The sequence below is a fragment of the Polypterus senegalus genome, chromosome 15 (assembly GCF_016835505.1).
Source record: "Polypterus senegalus isolate Bchr_013 chromosome 15, ASM1683550v1, whole genome shotgun sequence".
In the NCBI taxonomy this organism is placed as follows: Eukaryota; Metazoa; Chordata; class Cladistia; order Polypteriformes; family Polypteridae; genus Polypterus; species Polypterus senegalus.
In genome coordinates this window covers 2530756-2555851 of record NC_053168.1, presented here as the reverse complement: position 1 = coordinate 2555851, position 25096 = coordinate 2530756, and the positions used below count along the sequence as shown (strand labels likewise).

The window sequence follows — 25096 nt, the reverse complement described above, 5'->3', positions numbered from 1 at the left end:
ACTCAGACGGGTCTCACTTGGCCATCAGCGGACCTCCCACCGCCCTAACCTGAGCCGTTAACGTAAGGACGTCTCATCAGAACGACACGCGGGGTACGCCTTGAATTCGGGTTAAGAGGAAGATGCGAGCGGCTGGGCGTATCGTGTAATGCAAAGACCACGAAACAATTTGATTGGCTCCTCAGTGGGATGGCGTTCACGAGGTCTGCAGCTGGACTGCTAATTGGAAGAATCGGCCACAGATAGGAAACGCAAGTCACATGGGACTGAATTGTTAAACTGCAAAGACCAATGAACGAGGAGGGAGGCGGAGCTTCACTTCAAAAACTCGGTCCCACGTGACTGGTCATCCTGCAGAGACCCCCACTTACCTCACGTAGAATTGGCTTAGAAAGTCGATACGTCTCAAGATGTCTGTCACGGCCCCTGCAGGTGTTTGCCGTCAGATTTTATGATTTCTGCCGAGTTTCATTTTGTGAACTTCACATCGGGAATGTCACCGTCACTGAACTCTCCAACAGGAGGTGTGCTGAAGCTCCGTGCACCTTGTTGACTCTCCTGCCGAGGGGTCAGTTACCACCGCAGAGTAACACATGCCAACGGGCACCGCCATGCGCAGTACTGCGCGTGCTCCATGCAGAATTAGAGGAATATTCATTACACGGATCCTTAGCGGCTGCCCTTCTCCTCTATGCTGGCGAGGCCGAGGATGTCATGGAGGAAACTACCGAGAATGAGTCGAGTGTGTGACACACGTTCAGGATGGGCAAAGCGGGCATCGTACTACGAGACTAAACACGACACATAGCATTTCACTTAAGACGGGAACAACGTCCACATTTCCCCAACATGGACATTGCCATTTGTGGCCCATGCGTAGGGGGCTGACGTCTTATTATTATTTAGCCTCGTTTGTCACACCACTGTGAAGCTTCACGTGACCAAATTCTCCAGGCGTATCACGGCGATTCGGTCGTTGAGTGACATATCATGTCAACATTTGATGACCCGTTCACATCGTCGTCACTGCCGCTTGATTCAGGCGATCAGCGACGCTCAGTTGGGTCTCACGCGCTGGCTGGACGGCTCTTAGTTTGCCATTGTGTTCTTGTTGGAGGCCCCACCCCACTCATGAATATTAATGAGTTACCATGGAATGGTAGAATGCATAGAAATCTTTTGCAGCAGGATGTTGTTTTACACCCGTCCAGCAGCTCTCAGGTTTAACCGTAATTGTGTAGAATGCCAAGGCCAGGTTACCGAATGCCAAGCAGGTGACTGGTGGATGAGGACCCTTGTGTTCCTGAAGCCTCCTGAACTCCTTCACCAGTCCCTTTGTTGTCATCTTGGGCTTCTTTTGGAACAAACTTCACTTTGTGCCTCCTCCATTGGGATGATGCCAGGCTTTGTGTGGTTGCTCATGGCACGCTGACCCTTTTGGAGACGACTACTCACCCGACTTGTGAAGATCTCGACTTGTCTCAACGAGGAGGAGGCAGAGGTGGGTGACCCCACTCACCCCTCAATATGGCAGTCACACCTTTGGGGTTGGCCAGCCGGTGGGCTGCAGAACGCTTTGGCTAAAGGGTGCCACGGCTGGTGGTCCGGCTTGATGATTACACAGATGAGCCCCCGGCAGCCCCTTAAACCAGGAGACGTCTTCCCGATTTTCACTGCCGACCTTCCTGTGGAGATGAACGGAAGTTCACAACCAGTGAAAAGCGAACTGAAGTCACCTCTGGCACGGACAACAAAAAACAACATCATGGTGACGACACCTTCGTTAGATGACGATGACTTGGATGAAACAGACAGAAATGACGACAGACCCTCTAAAGCAGCTTTTCTCAGTCGGGGTTCTGTGAGAAACGGTAATGAACAGCCGTGGCAAATAAATAATGAAGAACAGCGGAAGAAAATAATGAACCTTCTCTAAAAGTGGAGGCGGCCTTACGGGTGGGCGGGGCCGCTTACGTCAAACGCTGTTACCCGAATAATAAAAATAAATCATGGTAACAGACAGCGGATTTTCTCATTACAGTATTCAGCCACATTTTTGCAAGATAACGCGCGGACTTTATCAAAATATAATGATATGATCTATTTAAAAAGTGCAACTCATAATTCATGGAAATGCGGAAATTAGCAGGAACTCTTCTAGAAAAGTCTCGCTATGGAGGATGGCGTAGCCTTAACTCACACACGGATGTCATGTCGGCCGGTTATCGTGGTTTTGTGCGTTCACATTCAGACGTGTTTATGGCCTACAAGTGAAATGTGACACAGGAAGTGTGATCGTAATCGTCATGAAATCTCTTACTGGTTTCCAGGTTCAGAGACGAAAATCCACTTTTCTTGCCTTCCAAATTGGAAAAGTCGTTGATGACATCTTCGCGGTCTAATCGGGATCTGCAGGGTCTCGCGACGCGGTTGAATTAGACTGGAGAATATAACTTGACACGCCGTCCTTGAAAATGGGGCCCCCCCTTAGGCAGTCACCCCCAAATGCCGCTCTCGTCTAAAAGGAATCAAATGGAGTTTGCGTTACTTGTATTAAGAGGCGCCAGGATGCGCGGCAGTGCCGTCTAGTGCTGCTGGCCGTGTCGCTTACGAACTAACGGGTGCTGGTTGGTGAAAGTCCGGCCAGCCTCCCGTTGATCCCACGTGTTTTCCAGAGTGCGGGTAGGTGGGCTTCATTTATTAATACGAAACGTTTGGATGTTTCCCCTCACTCCCCGTCCTCCAATGGATTTCTTTTATTTAGGCCGTGTTTTTAAATGACTCCAACAGTTTGAGTATTCGAACTTAAAAATTGGTGTTTTAAGTGCGGTTTGAGCGAATAGGCGGGCGTTTTAAAAGGACTCGATTCTCATGCACCAGATCGCGAGGTGCTGCTGATGAAGCACATCTGAAACTCGACCAAAAGTGGATAATCGCACCGCGGGGATTGCGTAGTGTTTCGGTATTGCTCTTGCTATTCTGTATTAATTAGCAGTCATTTGTATGTTGATGTACGATGAAACACTTTTAACGATAATCGTCGCCGGGTTATTCACGTGTTCCTCTGAGGTTACGCCGACCCAGCCAGACCCAGCCAGACGCGCGTCACGTTACGCGCACGCGCTCTTTACATTTCAGTGTTCGGGTTTACTGAGTTTCTGTTCCACTTTCACTTCATCGATCAGCTAGCGCACTTTGAAAACACGGCCTGTTTAGTTTTATTGATCATCTTCTAGTCCGTTTTTTTATTTTGTAGAAATGTTTCTATCCGTGATAACGTGGCACAGCTCTCTCACACTAGAAAAGTACATTTTAATAATCATGTAGCTTTCAAGAATAACATTTCTTTGCCACCTACATGTGTTTAGATGCCAGTTTACTTTGATTTACCTTCTTTTGAAAATTGCAAGCAGACGATCAGGTATGGCACTTATTATTATTATTGTTTTCCTTATGATCTTTAAATTTATAAATAACAAAAATACTAATAATGAGATCATTACGATGGAGGAGCTCCCAAGAACGTGAATATTAGTTCAGGGTATCTGCACGGGCAAAAAGGTTGAGAAACGCTGCGCTAAACAGACACAAACCCGGGCACCTCCCGCGTCGAAGATGGGCAGATTACAACTTCGTCTTCAATGTCACGTGGCTGCCAGTCCAGCCGTGTGGCACAAAAGGGCAAAGGGGAGAAGGGGCAGCACAGAGCAGGCTGACTTGGTCATCCGAGTCACCATACTGGAGGCAATTTGGAAACTTCTGTGTAGATTGAAACTTCAACTCCCAGCAGCCCCTGCAGTGGCTCTGATTGGTCATCTCGTGAGGGTGCAGGGGCTGTTGGGTACAAGGAGGCTGGCACAACATTTAAAAGGAGGACGACAAAGATTTTGTGGATTCTTTTTTTTTTTGGTCCTGGATGGTCTTGTTTTGGGTGTATGGACCGTCTGAGGGTTTGTTGAAGGTGCGCCCCTGATCCCATCACACGTCACCATCTCATCAGGAAATACCAGCAGGCCTGACCTCTACGTTCACATTCAGCGTGCTGATCACCCTCAGGATTGGGCCAAGTGGCTGGCTGCCTGCCAGAGCTCCGGTTCACATTGAGGGTTAGGGGTGAGACGGACCCTGCATTGTGAGCTTTAGACGGACAACTTGATGGCCCTCTGGAAAGAAGAATCAATCAGAATGGACCCAAAGCCCGTAATCATTCACTGAGAGAAAACCAAATCCCCTTTACGTACTCGACGTCCCCGAGTCGTGTGCACAGTGGGCTGACGGAACAGTTAAATAAATGTGAAAGGCACTATATACTGTAAGTGACAGATGGATGGATGTGAAAGGCATTAGCTAATTAGAAAGGCACTATATAATTGATGGACAGACAGACAGACAGATGACACGTTGAAAGTCTTTGGCACACGTAGAAACAACTTTACCTTCATTACCTGACAAACGTCACAATTCCAGTTTACAACAAAGCAGAGCCCCCCGGGGGTCTCCGAGCGCATTAGTTCAGATCAGATCTCAAGTCATGTGACGTCACTTCACTCATCACAACACTTTCTTTATACTCCCCTTTGCCAAGGTCTTCTCTACCATTCAGTTTCTACTGGCGGGCAGCGTGGTGGCACAGTGGGATTGTACCCCTGACTCATCCCAGGCTCTGAATTCATCCCCTTAGTTGTGTTGTGTTTCATGGCAGCACTAAAAAGTCCTCAAAAACCACAACAGCATTGAGCTCATTTTGAATGGTTGTTTACAAGCCACACCCACTGAGCCATTCATTGGCTCGTCTAGAACTCCGCCCCCTCCATCTACCCTTCTGTTTTCCATCAATGGGAGACCTCGGTTCATCAAACACATGACTTTTAATGTGCTGGAAAGTCCTTGAAGTGATACGTGGATATCCACAGCCTGAGGGGAAGGGCAGCAGGTGGGAGCCGCCTGGTGGGGTCTTGGGGGTCCGACTTACCCGGTATTTGCCTTGGTATTGTGTTGGGACTGAGGTGTAAAAGCTGGTATCGGTGCCAGCCCAACATCAACCTCACGATCGTGCAGGTTGGGTGAGCAGACCCCGGGTGTGATGAATGTGCCCCCTGTGACTGACTGGCTCTTTGTCACTCGGTCACACTTTGTTCCCAAATGTTGCCTGGGTAGACACTGGGACCCCCAGGACCCTAATGTGAAATGTGCAGTCATTCGTTTCTACCGATGGCTCCCTCCAGCGGGGCTTTGCAATTTGTTTCTTGTTTTTTTGTAGTAAACCCAAGGAGTGCCAAACAAAGAAGAGCGCGCTGCCCAGCAGTGAAAAGCCGTTTATTGTATTCTAGAAACACGGACGCAAGCAGCCAGGGTGAGAGTGACACCATACAAGACACTGAAGTTACACACACGTCGTTTAAAGGAGGCGTCTTGCTAATATTGCTATGACTGGGCACGACGACGGAAATGCAGTTGGGGTACCTTACAGTACAACGTGACATCACCTGAAACCTCCGCAGTGCAAAAGTCCCGCCGGCACACCAGAGGACCCAACGCGCCGTCACAGACACGACCGCTGGGGGGCTGAAATGCTAGAAAATCTGTGCAAAGAATCCTAAAATGGGCCGAAAATGTGCAAGTGTTGGTGACAAAAAAAAAAAAATCCCCAAATTGGGCAGATGCCCTCCTTCTGACCGTCTCACCGTCCCATCTTGAAGTACCCCTCAAAGTCTTCACTTCTAAAAGCAAATGGCCGGCCGGTGACCGTAGAGAGAAGCTTCGCCACACGCCGTCACCGGCTGCTTTATCGGTTCTGCAAGACAGGACGGTGGTGAAGCGAAAGCCTTGAAGCCCACCCTTTGCGCCACGCCTGTCATGCTCCGTACATAAGAGGGGAGAAAGAAAGGAAAAAAGAAATGAAGAGCCCACTGAACACTGAATTAGACCACCGGCTGCTGGAGGAGCGGCACAAAAAAAAAAAAAAATAATAAAAAATAACCCAGCGAGAGGAGGAGGAAGAGGAGGTCATCGAAAGGCCCGAATATGGCGGCCCCGCCAGTCTAAGGAAGGAAGCTGCAGGTAATGCCAACCAAGTGATGAGTGCATGTCTGAGGACACCTCGGGGCTCCAGCTGTGCACAGTCCACCTGCAGGGTGCCACATCAGACGTCACGTGAGCCGGGGGACGTGGAGGACGTCAAGCTTCTTGGCACTCGCCAGCCACGTGATGTCCGTTCATAAGCACCAGAACTAGAATCCTCGACGAAAGCTTCAAAGAGAACAGCATGGCGTTGTCATCCAAATAAATCGGCTGTTGGCACAAATTCTCAATGGCACACATCGGGGGGCTTGACGAAGCACTAGGAGATTTTTAAACTCGGTGGACTAACACGGGGGCAGCGGCCGGACGCGGAGCGAGACTGAAGTGCTCGCCGCTCTTCCGGGGTCCAAACTCGGTCTTGATGCGTTTCAGAGACAGGCGGCTCATCTTGGTTTCCAGGCCATTCTTTTTGTTGTTGTTGCTGCTGCTGCTGCTGCTGTTACTGTTGTTGTTCAGGACGTTCTCGTTTTCATCTTCGGCTCCTTCTGCTCTGTCACCTACACGAAAAAAAAATACACAAGATTTGGTTATGAAGCCCATCGTGCATGACAGCCAAAAAACATCCGAGTGCCTCGCCTGAACGAAAAACGACACTCGAGAAGTCGTCAAACGATGAGAACACCGAAGATGAAGTTGGCCGCTGTGCTGTAATTCAGTTTGTGTTTGATGAAAATGAATAACCAATCGGCTCCCATCATTCTGTTGACATCACTTCGGATTTCACAACTTTGAATCTCACGTGCTTAATCCAAAAATCTACAAGTCACTTGGAAACTAATGCAACGAACAGGCAGACAGTCGTGACGATTGTCGAAATTCGCCAAAGAGCTTTTCACAGTGAATATACCACATTCGCCGTTAACTTCATTCATCAAATTATTTTCCCCGAAAAATCGCTGTGTGGTCAGCTTAGGTGAATGTTATTTTCCCAGTGCCCCATAATGCTTTGCGAGCCAGCGTGACATCACAGAACCTTCCGCAGAACTCGTCACGTGACGTCGCGACCCATTCAGTACTGCAGCCTTCCACACAGCACGCGTTTAACAAAAACGAAAACTCACAAACGTGTGCAATTTCCCAACAGAGTCCAGCTGCGGACCCTGAGAGCTCCCCTCCACTGAGGCGGTTGTCACTTTGCATTACGTGTCAGTGATGTCACATGATACACCTGCTTAAACTACAGTTAAGATTACTGGGGGAGGAGTTATGTCATGCAAATCAAGGAAACCAGGTGACAAAAACGTGCAGTACGATGGGCTGCCCTGCGGAGGTCTGTTGCTGGACCCTTCTCGTATTTTCATTCGATGGGAGCATCAGCTGACCATAATGAGAATATCAGGATTGCAGGTAGCCATCGACTTGTGTACGGGTTACATTCAGGCACTGGGGACGCAAGTCAGTATGGACGTATCTCAGACATTACGGGCGAGAAGACAAGCGTAAGACACAATAACATCACTAGTGTATTTAAGTAAACCTCTGTGTTTTACGGTATTGTCGTTATCGTGGAGTGAGGTTAGCCAAAGTCGCATGCACTTTCATATCGTTTGACAGCAACTGGACCTGTGGGGTGTGAAAACTCGTCAGGACAGGGAAGCCCCCTTGAGGAGGACGAGCAGCGGTCTGACACACCGACCTAAGCAGCTGTCGGATGGCCCTTGATAGGACTGTAGTGTTGGGGATTTTATATTTTATTTTATTTTTTGCTCAAGCAAACAAAAATGAATGTAATCTCACAAGGACAGCTAACAAATTGTGTCACTTTAAAACAAACATTATGATCAGGAGAAATTAAACACTTAAGAAGGCAGAACATCCCAGCATCCTGTTCTCCTGAATTGTAGCAGTCAGTCACAGCAGCAGCCTCTGCTTAAATGGAGCAGAAGTCCAGGTGACGCCTCAAGGACTAAACTGTTTTATAGCCTGGGCAAGGAAGACCTGCCACGTGGAATCTCATGATAAATGTAACTCATCTGAAAGCAGCGTCAGGAGAAGAAGAAGAAACAGCGAAAAGAGCAACGTCAGGAGGAGAAGATGGAGAAACAGTGAAAAGAGACATTGGGAGGAGAAGACGGAGAGCGACGTCAGGAGAAGGAGAAACAGTGAAAACAGAGATGTCGGGAGAAGCAGATGGAGAAACAGTGAAAAGAAAGACAATCGGGAGGAGAAGAAGAAGCAGCGAAAAGAGCGACGTCAGGAGAGGGCACCAGCAATGTGCAACCGTTTTCATCTGTTCATCAGTTAAAGTATTCCATGAATATCAATTGCTAAATCAACAGCACCCTGTGGCGTTCATCTTTGACACTACACATGTACAGAATGTCCAGACTTTGCTATCCACATTTTCTTTTATGCTTTTCTCCACTGGTATTACTGCTTTTGTAACTTTCTATACTTTGTCTTCATACGTAGAGTGATTGAGGTAATAAAGTTTATTTCTTAGAGCACCTGGAGTAGTAAAGAAGGGCCATATGATCCGACCAACAAGCTTTATCAAGAGGAGGATGTAGAGCTGTGGTCCAGTAATGAAGAGTGCGAAAAGTAAAACTGCATAGCCAGAGATGCTGAGCCTTTGTATGTTTGAATGTATTCTTGGAGACCAAAGGTAACATTTATGTCTGAGATATTCTGTATCTAAGATATCGCACATTGCTTGTGCCTATGGTAAGTCTGTCTCTTGGAGTACTAGGTAAAGCGCACTGTGCGTGTGTTAGTCATACGGTACTCGTGTGGGGAATGACGTGCTGTGTGTACATCTTTCATACGGGACTTTTGTGGTGAGGGTCTGTGTGTCTGCGTATGTCTGTCTATGTGTGTGCGTGTTAATCTTAAAGTGCAACAGTAGACCAACCTGGTAACGAACTTAACATCGAGGGAAATACCCTGATAGTACAGGACGACCGTTTATCATCTCTTTTAAGACAAGACACTGATCAGCTGTTAATCTCAAGGACCGCAACTCATCCTCTTCTTCATCAAGGGGGATCGCTGTCCTCGCAAGTCTTCACACTGCACTGCCTTCTTCCCCTGTTCTCGATACACAGGTTAGAAGGATGGATGGATTTCTTGCCCAATTTTATAGAAGCTCACTGCGGTTCCACACAAGAAAAGATTTTTTTTTTTCGATTGTTAGATAAAGCAAAGTTTTGGGTTTATGGTGTCAACACACTCACAAGGTAAGGTCAGGATGTATAATGTATATTTTTTGATTTCTAGTTGTTCAATCTTCTCACATTTGTGCACAAACTAAAATTCTATTTATTACAAATAAAAAAAGGATTAAAGTTGTAATAGCAAAGTGTCACACACGTGTCACACAAGGGGAACAAAGTGATGGCACTCACCTCTCTCCAGGTCGCATTCTGGAGAGGACGCCCCACTGCACTCGCTGCGCGGCCCCAAGACCGGGGAGATTAGGCCGAAATCAGACAGAGACACCGGGCTGGGCAGGTCGAGGCTGCTGGGCCGCGATGAAGACGACGTGAAAGGGGCGGGCATCTCCAGCGGGCTCGTGGGCCCAGAGCTTAAACTGCACATCGACTGCGTCTCCGAGTCTTCCTCCGACACCACACTGCTGCAGTTGTCATCCTCAAACACCTCCGAGGTCACTAAGAATAAAGGAAAAAGGAAGACGTTACCGTCCCGTGAAAAACTGAGTACGCCCTCCACTTTTTCGTTTCTTTACGTCAAGTTACGTAGACTTTAATGTCCCAGAGGGAAGTTTAATTTGCACACCACAACACACTTAGCAATTACAGCGTCAGTCCTCACCAAGGCCTAAAAGCAGATAAACCGAACGTCAGAAATGTGCGACATGTCATCACGGTGTGTACTCCTCCAAAAAAGGAGCCAAGCTGCAGAAGCCATCGGTATAAACGTAATAAATAAAATCACGTCCATTTATGACGTTCCCTTTTCACTTTTTCTGATGAAAACGGCAAACGAAACACTCGAGAGATCCAATGTTGTAAATCAATAAAACATGAAAATGTCGCACCGGTAGATTCAGGGATTGTTTGTAACCCCACAACTCGTAAAGTTTGTGAAAATTCAAAGACAGTGACAGAGGGCGGGGCCTAAAGCACGGGAGTGGGGTGTCGTCGTTGGCTCCGCCTTTGTCTGCCGTGTGCCCACAGTTTCGTTAACGAGTCTACCGAGTTTCTGACATTTACTCCATAAATGTGCGTCTGACTTTTTCTGCAATTTATTTTTTTTCTCCGGGGCGGGTCATGTGGAACATTGAGACATCGTTTCTTTCGACACTGAAAGATTTGCTAATAAAGAGTCTGCACACGGACCCGTTAACCAACAACGTTACACTGAACTGCTGAAGCGTCTGTGGGGAATCATCAGGGAAATTAAAAAATAAAATGTAACACCTGGAGCCGCAGCGATTTGGCACCACGACGGCGCACCTGCACACACCGTGTGTTCGCTCAAAGAGTTTATGACCAAAATCAATGTGGTGCTTGCTTTGCACACCCTGACTGCCCAGAGCTCGCTCACGGAAGCTTTTTTTTTTTTTTCGCTTCTGAAATTAAACTGGAGACGTGGAAAGGAGGTACGATTTGCTACTGTGGAAGAAATTCGGGGCTGGGGTCTCTGCTAGGATGTGCTAGACACGGTCACAAACAACGAGAGTAGAAACGGACGAAGCGGTGGGCGTCTCAAAGGGAGGACGGCGACTATGAAGGAACTTCTCAAAGTTCTAGAGGAAAGTTATTGTTTATTTATTTATTTATTTTGAAATATTTCCTGGGATTTTTCAAGCCCCAAATATATAACACATATCAAATAGAATTGTTTCTCAGGGATTGCTGCAATGCAACTTTGACCTGAACTCAGCCCTTACTAACAGTGAAGATGGTGGTCTCATCTTGACATGCCGTTTGTCTGGCACCCTGCGATTGACCCACAATGACGCTTAAGCGTAACAGCCAATAAACTTTATACGTTATAAAACACTAGCAAAATACCAGCGCTTTGCAGGGGAGAAGTCGTGTGTTAAAGAAGTTATGAAAAAGAAATTTTAAAAATAACGTAGCGTGATTGTCGTTGGCTTATTTTAGTATTGAGAGTGAATCTGATGATTGTAAAGAGTTTCGTTTAGGATTGTGAATGTCGTGTATGAGAAATGCACATTTTTAGGATCTCTTTGTAAACGACATTTGCAGTTGTGCCCTCCGACTGTAAAATGACCAGGCTGTCTGCTGAGCTTACTCTTGAGCACGAGACGTACAGTTTGTAACGATTGTAACCGCTCCGCTTCACTAAGTTTATAGTGAAAATTGTGCTGATGATTGCAGGTCAACCCCAAACTGCCTTCAGCCTCGTCCTACAGCGCAGAAAGATGACTTACAATAATAAAAGTGACTTTTACAAAACCACACAGAGAAAATATGCAACCAACACAATGAAATTAATACATTTTCTACAATCCCCCAAAATTCGCCCCTTCCAATATATACAACTAGCAGAATACCCGCACTTCGCAGCGGAGAAGTAGTGTGTTAAAGAAGTTATGAAAAAGAAAAGGAAACATTTTAAAAATAATGTAACATGATTGTCAATGTAATTGTAATTTAAACTTAAGCTTCACACCGTGCTTTCCTATTGATATGTCCTCAAAGGCTTGTTCAGCGTCAGAGGGTTGTTCCTGTCCTACTGTATCAATAAGCAGCTCGTCTTCCTCTTTATCTGAGACATCACACACTCCATGCACGGATTTACCTGTCCCATTCCTGCCAACTTTAGCGAAGTGCTTCAATTTATCCCATTTTTTACACTGTCTTCCTTTAGCTGGACATTGACTTTTTCCACCGTGTGCTTTGTTTCCACAGTAGCTGCACTTATGAATATGATTGTATGTATGAGACGCTTCATATTCTTTTGCTGCCTTCTTAATTGTGTAATGCGTTTTTTGTTCAGAGCTCTTTGGAGCTCTTGCTTGTTGTCTGCGTACTGCGTTCACAGTCAGTTCACGTGAGCCACTCGGGGTACATGCATCGAAGGTTTGCTATCTCGTGCGATCTTGCGATGTCCACAGCTTTATTTAATGTTAGCTCAGACCTGGCACTTAAAAGCTTCAGTCACACTGTCGCGGAGTTTGTGCCAAACACTATTCTATCCCTGACCATTTCATCGTTTGCATAAGCACAGTCCTTCACCAGCAAATTTAACTCCGTTACAAAGTGATCAGAAGTCTCATTAATACCGTGCAGCTTCTCACTAAACTTGTATCTCGAGAAAATCGTATTCGTCTTAGGCATGACAAACACCACGTAGCGGTAGCATGTCTATTGGTTTGCTGGTGACGGATGGCCTTATATGGGCAGGCACTCAATTACATGGGAGGCGTGAGTAAGGGGGACGCAACTCCGCCTCACATGGCGACCGAGCTGCAGGCTATGGCCATATATATGTACGTAAGTAGGATTCAGTTATGACCATTACACGTAGAATTTCAAAATAAAACCTGCTTAACTGTTGTAAGTAAGTTGCAAGGAATGAGCCTGCCAAATTTCAGCCTTCTACCTACACGGGAAGTTGGAGAATTAGTGATGAGTGAGTCAGTGAGGGCTTTGCCTTTTAGACCATTAGAACACTCTGGACGAAGACAGGCCATTCAGCCCAACAAAGCTCTCCAAGAAAACATCAAGTCGAGTTTTGAAAGTCCCTAACGTCTTCCTGTCCACCACACTACTTGGTCGCTTATTCCAAGTGTCTATCGTTCTTTGTGTAAAGAAAAACTTCCTAATGTTTGTGTGAAATTTACCCTTAACAAGTTTCCAACTGTGTCCCCGTGTTCTTGATGAACTCATTTTAAAATGCAAGTCTCGATCCACTGGACTAATTCACTTCATAATTTTAAACACTTCAGTCATGTCACCTCTTAATCTTCTTTTGCTTAAACTGTAAAGGCTCAGCTCTTTTAATCTTTCCTCATAATTCAACCCCTGTAGACCTGGAATCAGCCTAGTCACTCTTCTCTGGACCTTTCTAGTGCTGCTATGTCCTGTAGTGAGACCAAAACTGCACACAGTACTCAAGATGAGGCCTCACCAGTGCATTATAAAGGTTGAGCAGAACCTCCTGTGACTTGTACTCCACACATCAAGGCTATATAATCTAACATTCTGTTAACCTTCTTAATGGGTTCTGAACGCTGTTGGGAAGTCCACTATGACTCCTAAATCCTTCTCATAAGGTGTACTCTCGATTTTCCGACCACCCATTGTGTATTCAAACCTAATATTTTTACTTCCTATGTGTAATACTTTACATTTACTGACATTAAATTTCATCTGCCACAAATCTGCCCAAGCCTGTATGCTATCCAAGTCCTTCTGTAATGATATAACGGATTCCAAATTATCTGCTAATCCACCTATCTTGGTATCATCTGCAAACTTAACCAGCTTGTTACTTATATTCCTATCTAAATCATTTCTCTATATTAAAAATAGCAGTTGCCCTAGCACTGCCCCTGTGGTCACCACTCTTAACATCGGCCAGTTCTGATGAGGTTCCTCACACCATCACCCTCTGCTTCCTGTGTCTGAGCCAATTCTGCACCCATCTAAAAACATCACCCTGAACTCCCACTTCTTTTAACTTGATGCCCAACCTCTCATGTGGCACCTTATCAAATGCTTTCTGAAAGTCCAGATAAATAATATCATAAGCTCCACTTTGATCGTATCCTTTTGTTGCCTCCTCATAGAATTCCAACATGTTAGTAAAACACGACCTCCCCCTTCTGAACCCATGCTGACTGTTCAGAATAACTCCTGTCCTTGCCATGTGTTGCTCAATCTTATCCTTAATAATTCCTTCCATTAATTTTCCTGTGATGTTTCATGTTAAGCTTACTGGCCTATAGTTGCTTGGATCTGCCCTGTCACCCTTTTTATATAATGGGATGATATTTGCCATTTTCCAGTCCTTTGGAATCTCTCCAGTGCACAGTGACTTCCTAAAAATATGTGTCAAGGGTTTATATCTGTACTCACTAGCCTCCTTAAGAACACGAGGATAAATATTATCTGGGCCTGGTGATTTGTTTGATTTCATCTTATTTAATCTGAGCAGCACTTCTCCCTCTACAATTTCCAAATCCCTCAGTACCTCCTTAGTAGTCCCTGTTACTGCTCTGAGGTTATCCACTTGCTCACTTGTAAACACCTCAGAAAATGTAAGTTTAGGGCATCTGCTATTTCATTGTCTGTATCTTTTAATTCCCCTTTACTATTCCTGATGAACTTGACCTCCTCCTTAACTGTTCTTTTTACTAAAATACTGAAAGAATCTCTTGGGGTCTTCTTTGCCTTATCTGCTATTCCTCTCCAACTGTCTTTTAGCCTCTCTGATATCCTTCTTAATGGTTGCCCTCATGTTCTCATACGCGCTACGATTCACTTTGCAGTCATTAGTCTTATATGCCTTATACAGCAGGTTTTTCCTTTGCAACGTCTTTTTTAAATCTTTATTAATCCATCGTGGAGTTTTTTAGCTTCCTATTAATTCCAAATGTAGGTCTGTTACATGTAACACATTTTTAAACCTGCTCCACTGCTCCTCGACTGTCTTATCCCAGTCTATCCTACTTAGACTTGGTAGCATCTGCTCAAAATTAGCCCTACCAAAGTTCAACTTAACAATTTTAGTCTTTGCATCTGTACTCTTACAAAATACTGAGAATTGTATTACATTCTGGTCACGTGACCCTAGTGGTCCAATCACCTCTACACCCTCAATTCTATCCTGATTATTACAGAATACTAAATCCAGACAGGCTTCACCCGTGTTGGCTCTTTAACATGCTGTGTTAACAAACAGTCGCTGATTACTTCTAAAAACTCCTGCTCTTGTGCTCCTCCATCTGCAAGGTTATCCCAGTCAATATTTGGATAATTAAAGTCCCCCATGACTATAATATCCCCCTGTAAACTTGCCTTTTTGATATTACTAAAAAGATGTGTAAAGATGTACTAATACTTTTATTAGTATAGATAAACAACAGGCATAAAATGATGTACTCAAGAATATTCCCCACTGTCCATTCGATTTAGTCTTTATAATTATCTGATTATCCTATTCCTCAGACACGCCAATCCCAGAATAAAAGATTTATGGCACACACTGCTTCCGATCCATTTCACGATAAGGTTCACTTCCCTCAGTGTATCTGGAATCTTCGAGGTGGCCACCCCAGACTGCGTTGAACTTGTGGTGCTCTCTGAAAACAATCTTTCTCCTGGACTCAGATGGGTCATGTCTTTTTCCTCCACCATAAAAACTCGGGCTCTTTTCTTCCTCGCCTTCCTGCCTTTCCGCGCCCCTATTTACATAATGTGTTCGTTTCCATGGCACTCCCGGAATTCACAATGCCAGCCCCTTACCTCCCAAAAGGTCCCCCCCTATCTAACACACCCATCTTATGCTACCGTATTCTCAAACAGCAACTGGATTTTACACAGAGAGACAAATAAAAAAACAACAAAACATATACAAATTTATATGACAACGTACAGTTGGCCATGTGAGGAGCAATCTTGTGTCAAGTTAATGGCGACCATTTTTAGAGTCTGGCCCCGTGACTTATTTATTGTCATAGCGCAGCAGACCCTTACTGTAAATTGGAATGGGAGGTCAGAGGGTATTGAGAGGGTCTCCCCTGAGCCAGTTTCAGTGAAGACAGTCGCCTCAATGAGGTTCTTGTGCAGAGATCTGATCTGAAGCCTGGTGCCATTACAGAGTTTTGGTGGTTGAAAGTTTCATAGTAACATCATTGGTGCGCCGACCTTCAAAAGTAGAGTATGCGGAGGCCTACCCGGAGGATTAAGAGTGTGAAGAAACTAAATGAAAAGGCAGGAGTCACCAGCAGGAAGACGTGAAGCAAGGCCAACAGTAACAGGCTTGATGTGGTGGAGTAAAGAAGAAGGGAGCAGTGAGCACAACGAACAGCTGAGGAAAGTAAGGAAGCGAGTGAAGAGGCACATGAGCGCGGGATGTCGTTGATGTATATAGGCAGGGAGCCAACCACGTGGTAGGTGTGCAGTCAGGAAAGGGGACCGGGGTCGGGCCTTGTGCATCTCTGCCGTGAAATAAATTGTCTGTTAACGGAAATAAGGAATTAAACCACCAAAAGGAGAGGTCAGTTCCGAAAGTTTCTTACGGCATAATGGTGAGAATCGCCAAAAAGAAGATGTTGTTTTCGAAAGTTTGTTACGGGGCTCAGTGCGAAATGAAACATACTGAACATCTGTAAGTACAGTGTAAAGCATGAGTATGGGAAATCTGGGCTTCCTACGTATATTGGAAGTCACAGAAATAGTGAGGAAGGGTTTCCCCTATCTATGTATACAGTTTAGGGGGTACACCCGTTTCCCTCCCCCCTTAGGTGTTGCAATAGGACATGAAACATACCGAACTTTTGTAAGTACACTATAAGGAATGTGCACGTGAAATTTCAGCTGTGGGAGAATTAGTGAGGAGTCAGTGAGGGCTTTGCCTTTTATACGTAGAGATAAATGAAAGCAAAAAATGTTTCATGCGTCTCTTCACATGTGAACCTGCTCGACACCATCTCCTGGTACCAAAGCAATAAAGATTCCTGTGCGCGTCTAAAGATTCACAAAGTTTGTTTTTATAAAAAGGCTTTACTGGCATTTCCATAAAAGAAGGTTGATCTGCTCGTCTGGCGTCCAATAGTGTCCTGACAATAAGACAGATATGAAAGGCGCTATAAAAATGAAAAACAGATAAACTGGTGCTATAGATTTAACTATTTAACTGATGTAAGCAGAGAAATTTATTGAAGACGAATCAAGTCCACAATCCGATGTGGAGCCACGGCTGTGGAGTCGAAGTAATTAAGTCCAGGACTGCGACTGGAACTAAATGTGAACTGCAATATAATGTGCTCAGATTTCCAGTTTCACATACACTGATTCGCTTGAACTCTTGTTCCTCTAGACTTGTGATAACAGTATGGCTTCCATTTATTTTAAGTTTAATCTTATAATGGCGGAGTGTGCCTCTGTGCCAGTAATTGGAATGTTTGCCAGTTCGACTCCCTGTAAATGCCAGAAGTGACTCTACTCCTTTGGGCCCTTGAGCAGGGCCCGTAACTTACAATGGCTCCATCCTGGGTATGACGTTGCTGTGCATCCAGCTCTGCAAGGAGCTCCTCCAACTTGGGTGTTGGTGGCAGGACCGTACCACTCTATTCAAACTAGTGTGGTGCTGAGGTGTCACCCACTGCACTGGGGTCTCAAGCCAGGTGGTTTGTCGTGTGGTGGGGTGCAGCAACAAGATGAAGCCTCACCAGTGTGTGATAAAGCTTGAGCAGAACCTCCTGTGACTTGTACTCCACACATCAAGGCGCTATATGACCTGACATTCTGTTAGCCTTCTTAATGGCCTCTGAACAGGTCTGGCAGTTGATAGTATCAAGTCCACCACAACTCTTAAATCCTTCTCATATGGTGGACTGTCAGTTCTCAGACCTCCCACTGCGTATTCAAACCTCACATTTTTACTATCTACCCATCATACTTTACATTAAATTTCATCGTCCACCAATCTGCCCAACCCTGTCTGCGGTCCAAGACCTTCTGTGGGGACTGAATGGATTCTCGATTATCTGCCAGTCCGCCTATCTTGGTATCATCTGCAGACTTAACCCGCTTGTTCTTTATATTTGTCAGACAGACAGTGTGGCGCAGCGGTTAAGGCTTCGGACTTCAAACCCTGAGGTTGTGGGTTCAGACCCGTTCAAGTCATGTGACCTGCCTGGCCCCAATTAGAAAAACAAAGGAAACAGAGCCAATTGTATCATAAATGTTGTAATTCGCCTTGGATAAAGACATCGGCCAAATAAGTCAATGGTGATGTTAAGTCAGTGTCTGTGAGACACGACAACATCACTACAGACTTTAAACCCCAACTTTAACAGGTTAGGGTGCTAAAATGATGATTCACACTGGCCGTAATGAAGGGTCCCGTGTGCCGATACGAGTTTAATTACAACTGGAGCCGAGCTCCACAGCCCTGCACAATAAAACTAGCCGTGTTTTTTGTTTCTTTTTCCCCGTTTCCATTACACGCCTCACCTTGGCTCATCCTCATCTGTTTTTTGTCTCTTTTCATTCAAACCGGGCATCTCTTCAGTGAGAACTTACTAGAAATTGCATCCGACTCCATTTTAAAACCAGACAGGTCCTCCAGAGAGTTGTTGTCCCCTTCAGCGCCTACGCCTCTTCCTCGTGGCCCCATCGCCGACGACCTCCTCCTCTCGTGAATCTCGTCGGAAATCATCTCCAGGTTTTTAAGGGCCATCTTGTATTCGCCTTTTGCCAAGCACAGCTTGGCCTGCAGGTCATCCACATTTTTCTTCAGTTGCTAAAAGAAATGTCGACAGGCACTTTTGTTAATTTTTGTCCACATAAAAACGACGGTGAAGGTTATCAGCAAATACTGCAGCCTCCAGTTTGGCCCAAAAAAAAATAGTAATATAACAGAATTTATTATGTCAAACTGCAACATTAATTATTACAAAGAATAATAATTCTTTACATTTATGTAGCACCTTTCTCACTACTCAAAGCGCTTCAATGAGTGCACCACTAATGTGCATCACCCACCTGGAGGATTCGACGGCAGCCATTTTTGCTCCAGTGCGTCCGCCACACATTAGCTATTAGGCGGTGAAGGGGGGCCACTATAACCAGGCCTTGGTGGGCAATTGAGCCGGACATTGGGGTACACTGTACTCTTTATGAAGGATGCCCAGGGACCATTAATGACCACAGAGAGTCAGGACCTCCGTTTCACTTCTAAGCCAAAGGACGGCGCCATTTTTACAGCACACTGTCCTCGTCACTGCACTGGGGGGCACTGGGATCCACACAGAGACCCACAGGGTAAGCACCCCCCAACACCTTCAATAGCAGCAAGCCAAGCTTCTCCTAGATCAGGGGTCTCAAACTCCGGTCCTGGAGGGCCACAGTGGCTGCAGGTTTTCATTCTAACCGTTTTCTTAATCAGTGTCCCGTTTTTGCTGCTAATTAACTTCTTTTGAATTCATTTTAATTGACTTGCTCTTGATGACTCAGACCCCTTATCCACCATAATGTTTGAATTGCTTATTTTTCCTTATTTAGCAGCCAAACAATAATGAGACACAAAATGAGCCAAAACATGGCCATCAAACTGTGACCATCACACAATATTTGAAAATAAAAAGGGTGGCGGTCTCAGGAATGTCAATCTGCTCAGGTCCACAAACAGAGCTCTTAGAAAAGAGAAAATCAACAATTTTGGAAATGTCTGCTAATGCACCACGAGAGCAGCAACAAGCCATAGAATTAAAGAACGAGTTTAATTAACGACAAGAATCGGCACCTCATATAGCAGCTGGTTGGAGTGAAATTTGTTGGAGTTTGAGGCCCTGACTGAGGTGGTCTTCTGTTGGACACTCACTTCATATTTCATTTCTGTTTGGGGGCCATTTAAGGAAAGAAATGAAGCAATTCAGAGGAACAATGAAGACATTCAGGGGCAGAAATCTTAAAAAAAAAAAAAACCAAGTCAAATAAAGTGAAAGGAAAAGAAGTTAATTAGCAGCAAAAAACTGGTCACTGATTAAGAAAAGGGTTAGGATGATAACCTACAGTCACTGCGGCTCTCCAGGACCGGAGGTGGAGACCCCTGTCCTAGATGGTCTCCCATCCCAGTACTGAGCAGACCTCAACACACTTAGCTTCAGGTGGGTGACCTCTTCTGAAGTGCAGGTGGGATGGCTGCTGTCTATACCAACACTGAAATAACTAAATATAAATAACAGGATATGGAAAGCACAAAATGGCGTATTCAGAAAGACAAAGGTGTGGTCTGTCATGATGCGATTTTGTTTTAGAATTCTTCAGACTAGCAAAGCCACCTTACCGTCATTTTGTTAGACACTTGCATTGCCAGAACACTGAAAATATTCTGCTTATTACTTCACTTGATTTTCTAAGTGGATGAATTTAACAAAAACCTCACCTCAAGTTGAAGGTAATACTTGGCCTTCATTTCAAAGTATGGCCTGTAAAAGAGAAAATGGAGAACAGCATTACAAACCTTTCGTGTTTGTTCTTTTGTTTGTCTTCATGGCAGATGATAAAACCACCGGGCTGGGTGAGGGTCTGTCTGAGTGCCCCTCATGCCCAGCTAAATGCCCCAATAAAAGGCACAGCGGCTCACAACTCAAGCGTTGCATCAAATCACCGTTCCGTTCCTGCCTGGTCTCGGTTATCCATCATAATGTTTTATTGGGCTTTAAAACAAATGCTTTCCCAACTTGAATGATCGCGATCAGAGATCAATTAAATGTTTGGTGAAATCAGATCATAGTAAAAACAGCAGCAGACCTCACGGCCATGTTTAATAGTGAAAAGTTAGAGCTTCGCCACACGCACAACGCGGGTGATGGGTGCACCCGGATGAAAGGTGCGGTGGACAAAGTGATGTGCCCATCCATCATGCCTACTGCCCACCATACAGGCCTGTTATGATCTGGAGTTGCTTCAGTTGGTCAGATCAAAATTACTGACCCCCAGAATGACCAGAATCTTCCAACAATGGATGTTTTTGTATTCTTCCCTGATGACACAGGCATATTCCAAGATGACAATGCCAGGATTCATCGGCTCAAATTGTGAAAGAGTGGTACACAGAGCATGAGGCACCATTTTCACCCATGGACTGGTCACCACCACAGAGTCCAGATGTTAACCCCAATGACAATCTTTAGGGTGTGCCGGAGAAGATTTGACGCAGCGGCCCGACTCTCCCATCATCATCATCAGTACAAGACCCTGGTGAAAAATGAATGCAACCCTAGACGGAAATAAATGTTGTGAGCTTATTGAATCGATGCCATGGAGAATGAGTGCTGTAATCAAAGCTAAGGGCCGTCCAATGAAATGCTAGCCTTTGTGACTTTGAATTTGGCCAGGCAGCGTAGAGCAGCGGTGCAGGAATCCATCGCCAGACCTCTTTCTGTTTTAGACGTATGCCGCCCAGGTGACCAAATTTTGATTGAATAATGTTATCCTGCAATCGACTCGCCAAGAGGTCTGCGCAGTCCTCCGCTTCAAGCCACAGTGTCTACTTACTTGGATTTATTGATGGCTCTTTTCAGTTTCTTCTCCAACTGCTTCATGCGATTCATGGCGGAGTTGTACTTGGCAGCCGTCTCTTTGTGCAGCAGCTCGCTTCGGGTCTTTGTCTGCTCTGCCTCCATAACCTACAAAAATAAAGAAATAAATAAAGAAATAATACACGTAAGGTATCCAAAATCACAACACAAAATACAAAGAAAAAACAAAAAACCAAAAGACAAAATAAGAGAAGAAATTCACACTTCAAATATACTGCAGATTAAAAAAAACACATCAGCAAAATGAATGAACGTTACCATAAACACAAAATGTAATTTTCCACATGCTAAACTAATTAACAACTTTATTTATAAATAACAACAACAACAACATTTATTTCTATAGCACATTTTTATACAAACAGTAGCTCAAAGTGCTTTACATAATAAAGAATAGAACAATAAAAGACACAATAAGAAAACAAAATAAGTCAACATTAATTAACATTGAATAAGAGTAACGTCCAATGGCCAGGGGGGACAGAAAAAACAAAAAAAAAATAACTAGCCACCCCCACAGCTTCATCCGCATAGTAGTGAAACAGGACAAACTTTAAAAATCAATAAACAAAAAGATATCGCTAGCTAAGCGGAGGCAAGTTACGCTCCAAAACGTGGCGAGAGGTAGAAAGACTCCCCACTCCTGACGTCATGCCTCCCCCTCCCCTCAGCCCACTGCTTGTCTCTCAGATTAGCGTGAATATATCGCTCCAGCAAGCGAACTATGATTCTTAGCTCGATGAGAGAGATCGTAAGCTCAACCGGAATATTCTAGCAAATTCTAGAAAAAAGCCCAATCTAAATCCATGAAGTAGTTCTCTCATTCGCTAGCTAAACGGATGTAAGGTGCACCCCAAGGCTGAAGTGTGAGTGAGGATGGCCCTGCCCCACTGTGTCTCTCTCAGATTCGTGCAAATAAAAATACATCAGTACCACAAGTGAACTATGATACTTAGCACGATGAGAGAAGTCACAAACTCAACTGGAATGTTTAAACAAATTCTAGAAAAAAATCCCGATCTAAATCCGTTAAGTAGTTCTCTCCTTTGCTAGCTGAGCAGATGTAAGATACGCCCGAGGCTGGCGTATGAGTAAAGAGAGCCACGCCCACCTCCCCTCGGCCTGCTATGTCTCTCTCGGATTCACATAAATAAATCGAAACCGCAAGAAAACTATGATACTTGGAGCAATGAGAAAGTCGCAAAATCAACTGGAATGTTCAAGCAAATTCTAGAAAAAATCCCCAATATAAATCTGTTAAGTAGTTCTCTTGTGTCAAGCGGACAGACAAACAGACTATATTATATATATATATATATATATATATATATATATATATATATATACATACATACATACACACACACTGTAGAGAGAGAAAGAGAGAGATAACAGCAGAGGTTGCCAGACGATCAGCAACTATGAGAGATTTAACCGGAATGTTCAAGCAAATTCTAGAAAACAACCAATCTTATCTGTTAAGTAGTTCTCTTGTGAAAAGCTGACAGACAGAAAGACAGATGTTGGATTATATAAAATATATTTATCTGTTCTCATCCTCTGAGATCTGAGTGCCGCATTTGACACCATTGATCACAATATTCTTAGAAATCGTCAATGGGTGGGCCTCTCTGGCAGGGTCTTAAATTGGTTTGAATCCTACCTGGCAGGGAGAAAATTCTTTGTTAGTTGTGGTAATTACAACTCAAAGTCACCTGATATCCGATATGGTGTTCCACAAGGCTCTATCCTGGTCCGCTGCTCTTCTCAATCTACATGCTTCCGTTAGGTCAGATTATCTCAGGGCACAACGTGAGTTACCACAGCTATGCAGATGACACACAGCTGTACTTATCAATAGCACCTGATGACCCCGACTCTCTTGATTCACTAACACAATGTCTTACTGGTCTGAATGGATGAATAGTAATTTTCTCAAACTAAATAAAGAGAAAACTGAAATTTTAGTAATTGGCAATAATGGATTCAATGAGGTTATCGGAAATAAACTTGATGCACTAGGATTAAAAGTCAAGACGGAGGTAAAAAAACTTAGGGGTAACTGTTGACTGTAACCTGAATTTGAAATCGCATATTAATCAGATCACTAGGACAGCATTTTTTCACTTAAGAAATATAAGTAAAGTTAGACCTCTTATATCACTGAAAGATGCTGAGAAATTAGTTCACGCGTTTGTTTTCAGTAGACTAGATTACTGTAATGCACTCCTCTCAGGACCACCCAAAAAAGACATCAATCAGTGACAACAAGTGCAGAATGCAGCTGCTAGAATCCTAACTAGGAAAAGAAAATCCGAACACATTTCTCCAGTTTTAATGTCACTACACTGGTCACCTGTGTCATTCAGGATTGACTTTAAAATTCTGCTTATACATATACATATATATATACACATATACACACATACATATATATATACATATATACACATATATATATATATATATATATATATATATATATATATATATATATATATATATATATATATATATATATATATATATATATATTGTCAGGGATGCCAGGGGCTATGACCGGCGGGGCCAGGAGGGACGGAAGAGGTCAGAGCCGGCCTGAATCACGTGGGGTGCGCCTTCCGGGTTGTTTTGGGAGCCACGGGTCAAGGGCTTGGAAGCTCTTCCCTGTAGGGGCCCGTGGCCACCGCCAGGAGGCGCCCAATGCCTTGGGATTTGTTTCCCCAGCACTCCTGCCACACCAGGAAGTGCTGGGGAAGACTGAGGCGGTGCCCGGGGCAGCCGGGAGGACAGCCGACACTTCCGCCAGCTGGGGCGTGGCAGAAGATTGCCGGGAACACCTGGGGCTCATCCGGGTCCTTCATAAAGGGCCGTCTCCGTCATTCAGTGCTGGAGTGGGTGGAGGTAGGGCCGAAGCTGTGAAGAGTGGCGGCCCGAAGAAAGGCATTGTGGCCAGGACATTGGGTATTTGGGGGTTTGTGCACGTGACTAGGTCTTTGTGACCATTGTTTGGGGTCTTGGTGACCTATTCTTGTAAATATTATTGTAAATAAGCGTGTGGTGGTGTCAAAACAACATGCCCCCCTGTCTGTGCCCGGGTCACGTTCACAATATATATATATATATACATATATATATATACACATATATATATATATATATATATATATATATATATATATATATATATATATATATATATATATCTATATCCAAACTGGATTCCAAAAAAGTTGGGACACTATACAAATTGTGAATAAAAACTGAATGCAATGATGTGGAGGTGCCAACTTCTAATATTTTATTCAGAATAGAACATAAATCACGGAACAAAAGTTTAAACTGAGAAAATGTATAATTTTAAGGGAAAAATATGTTGATTCAGAATTTCAAATCCCAAAAAAGTTGGGACAAGGCCATTTTCACCACTGTGTGGCATCTCCCCTTCTTCTTACAACACTCAACAGACGTCTGGGGACCGAGGAGACCAGTTTCTCAAGTTTAGAAATAGGAATGCTCTCCCATTCTTGTCTAATACAGGCCCTCTAACTGTTCAATCGTCTTGGGCCTTCTTTGTTGCACCTTCCTATTTATGATCGCCAAATGTTCTCTATAGGTGAAAGATCTGGACTGCAGACTGGCCATTTCAGTACCGGATCCTTCTCCTCGCAGCCATGATGTTGTGATTGATGCAGAATGTGGTCTGGCATTATCTTGTTGAAAAATGCAGGGTCTTTCCTGAAAGAGATGACGTCTGGATGGGAGCATATGTTGTTCTAGAACCTGAATATATTTTTCTGCATTGAT

General features: G+C 44.4%; 1 protein-coding gene across 1 annotated transcript in view; it reads right to left on the bottom strand.

The window, feature by feature from the left end:
* Positions 1 to 5299: 5299 nt before the first annotated feature.
* Positions 5300 to 25096, bottom strand: part of LOC120516163 (SH3 domain-binding protein 5-like) — a 109368-nt gene continuing 89571 nt past the window's right edge. The window contains exons 5-9 of the mRNA XM_039737640.1: positions 21246 to 21376; positions 20131 to 20173; positions 18267 to 18486; positions 9426 to 9689; positions 5300 to 6578 (exon numbers count right to left, since the gene is read on the bottom strand). Coding sequence (XP_039593574.1) covers positions 6352 to 6578; positions 9426 to 9689; positions 18267 to 18486; positions 20131 to 20173; positions 21246 to 21376 — 885 coding nt within the window. The 3' untranslated portion in view covers positions 5300 to 6351. The remainder of the gene's footprint in view (positions 6579 to 9425; positions 9690 to 18266; positions 18487 to 20130; positions 20174 to 21245; positions 21377 to 25096) is intronic.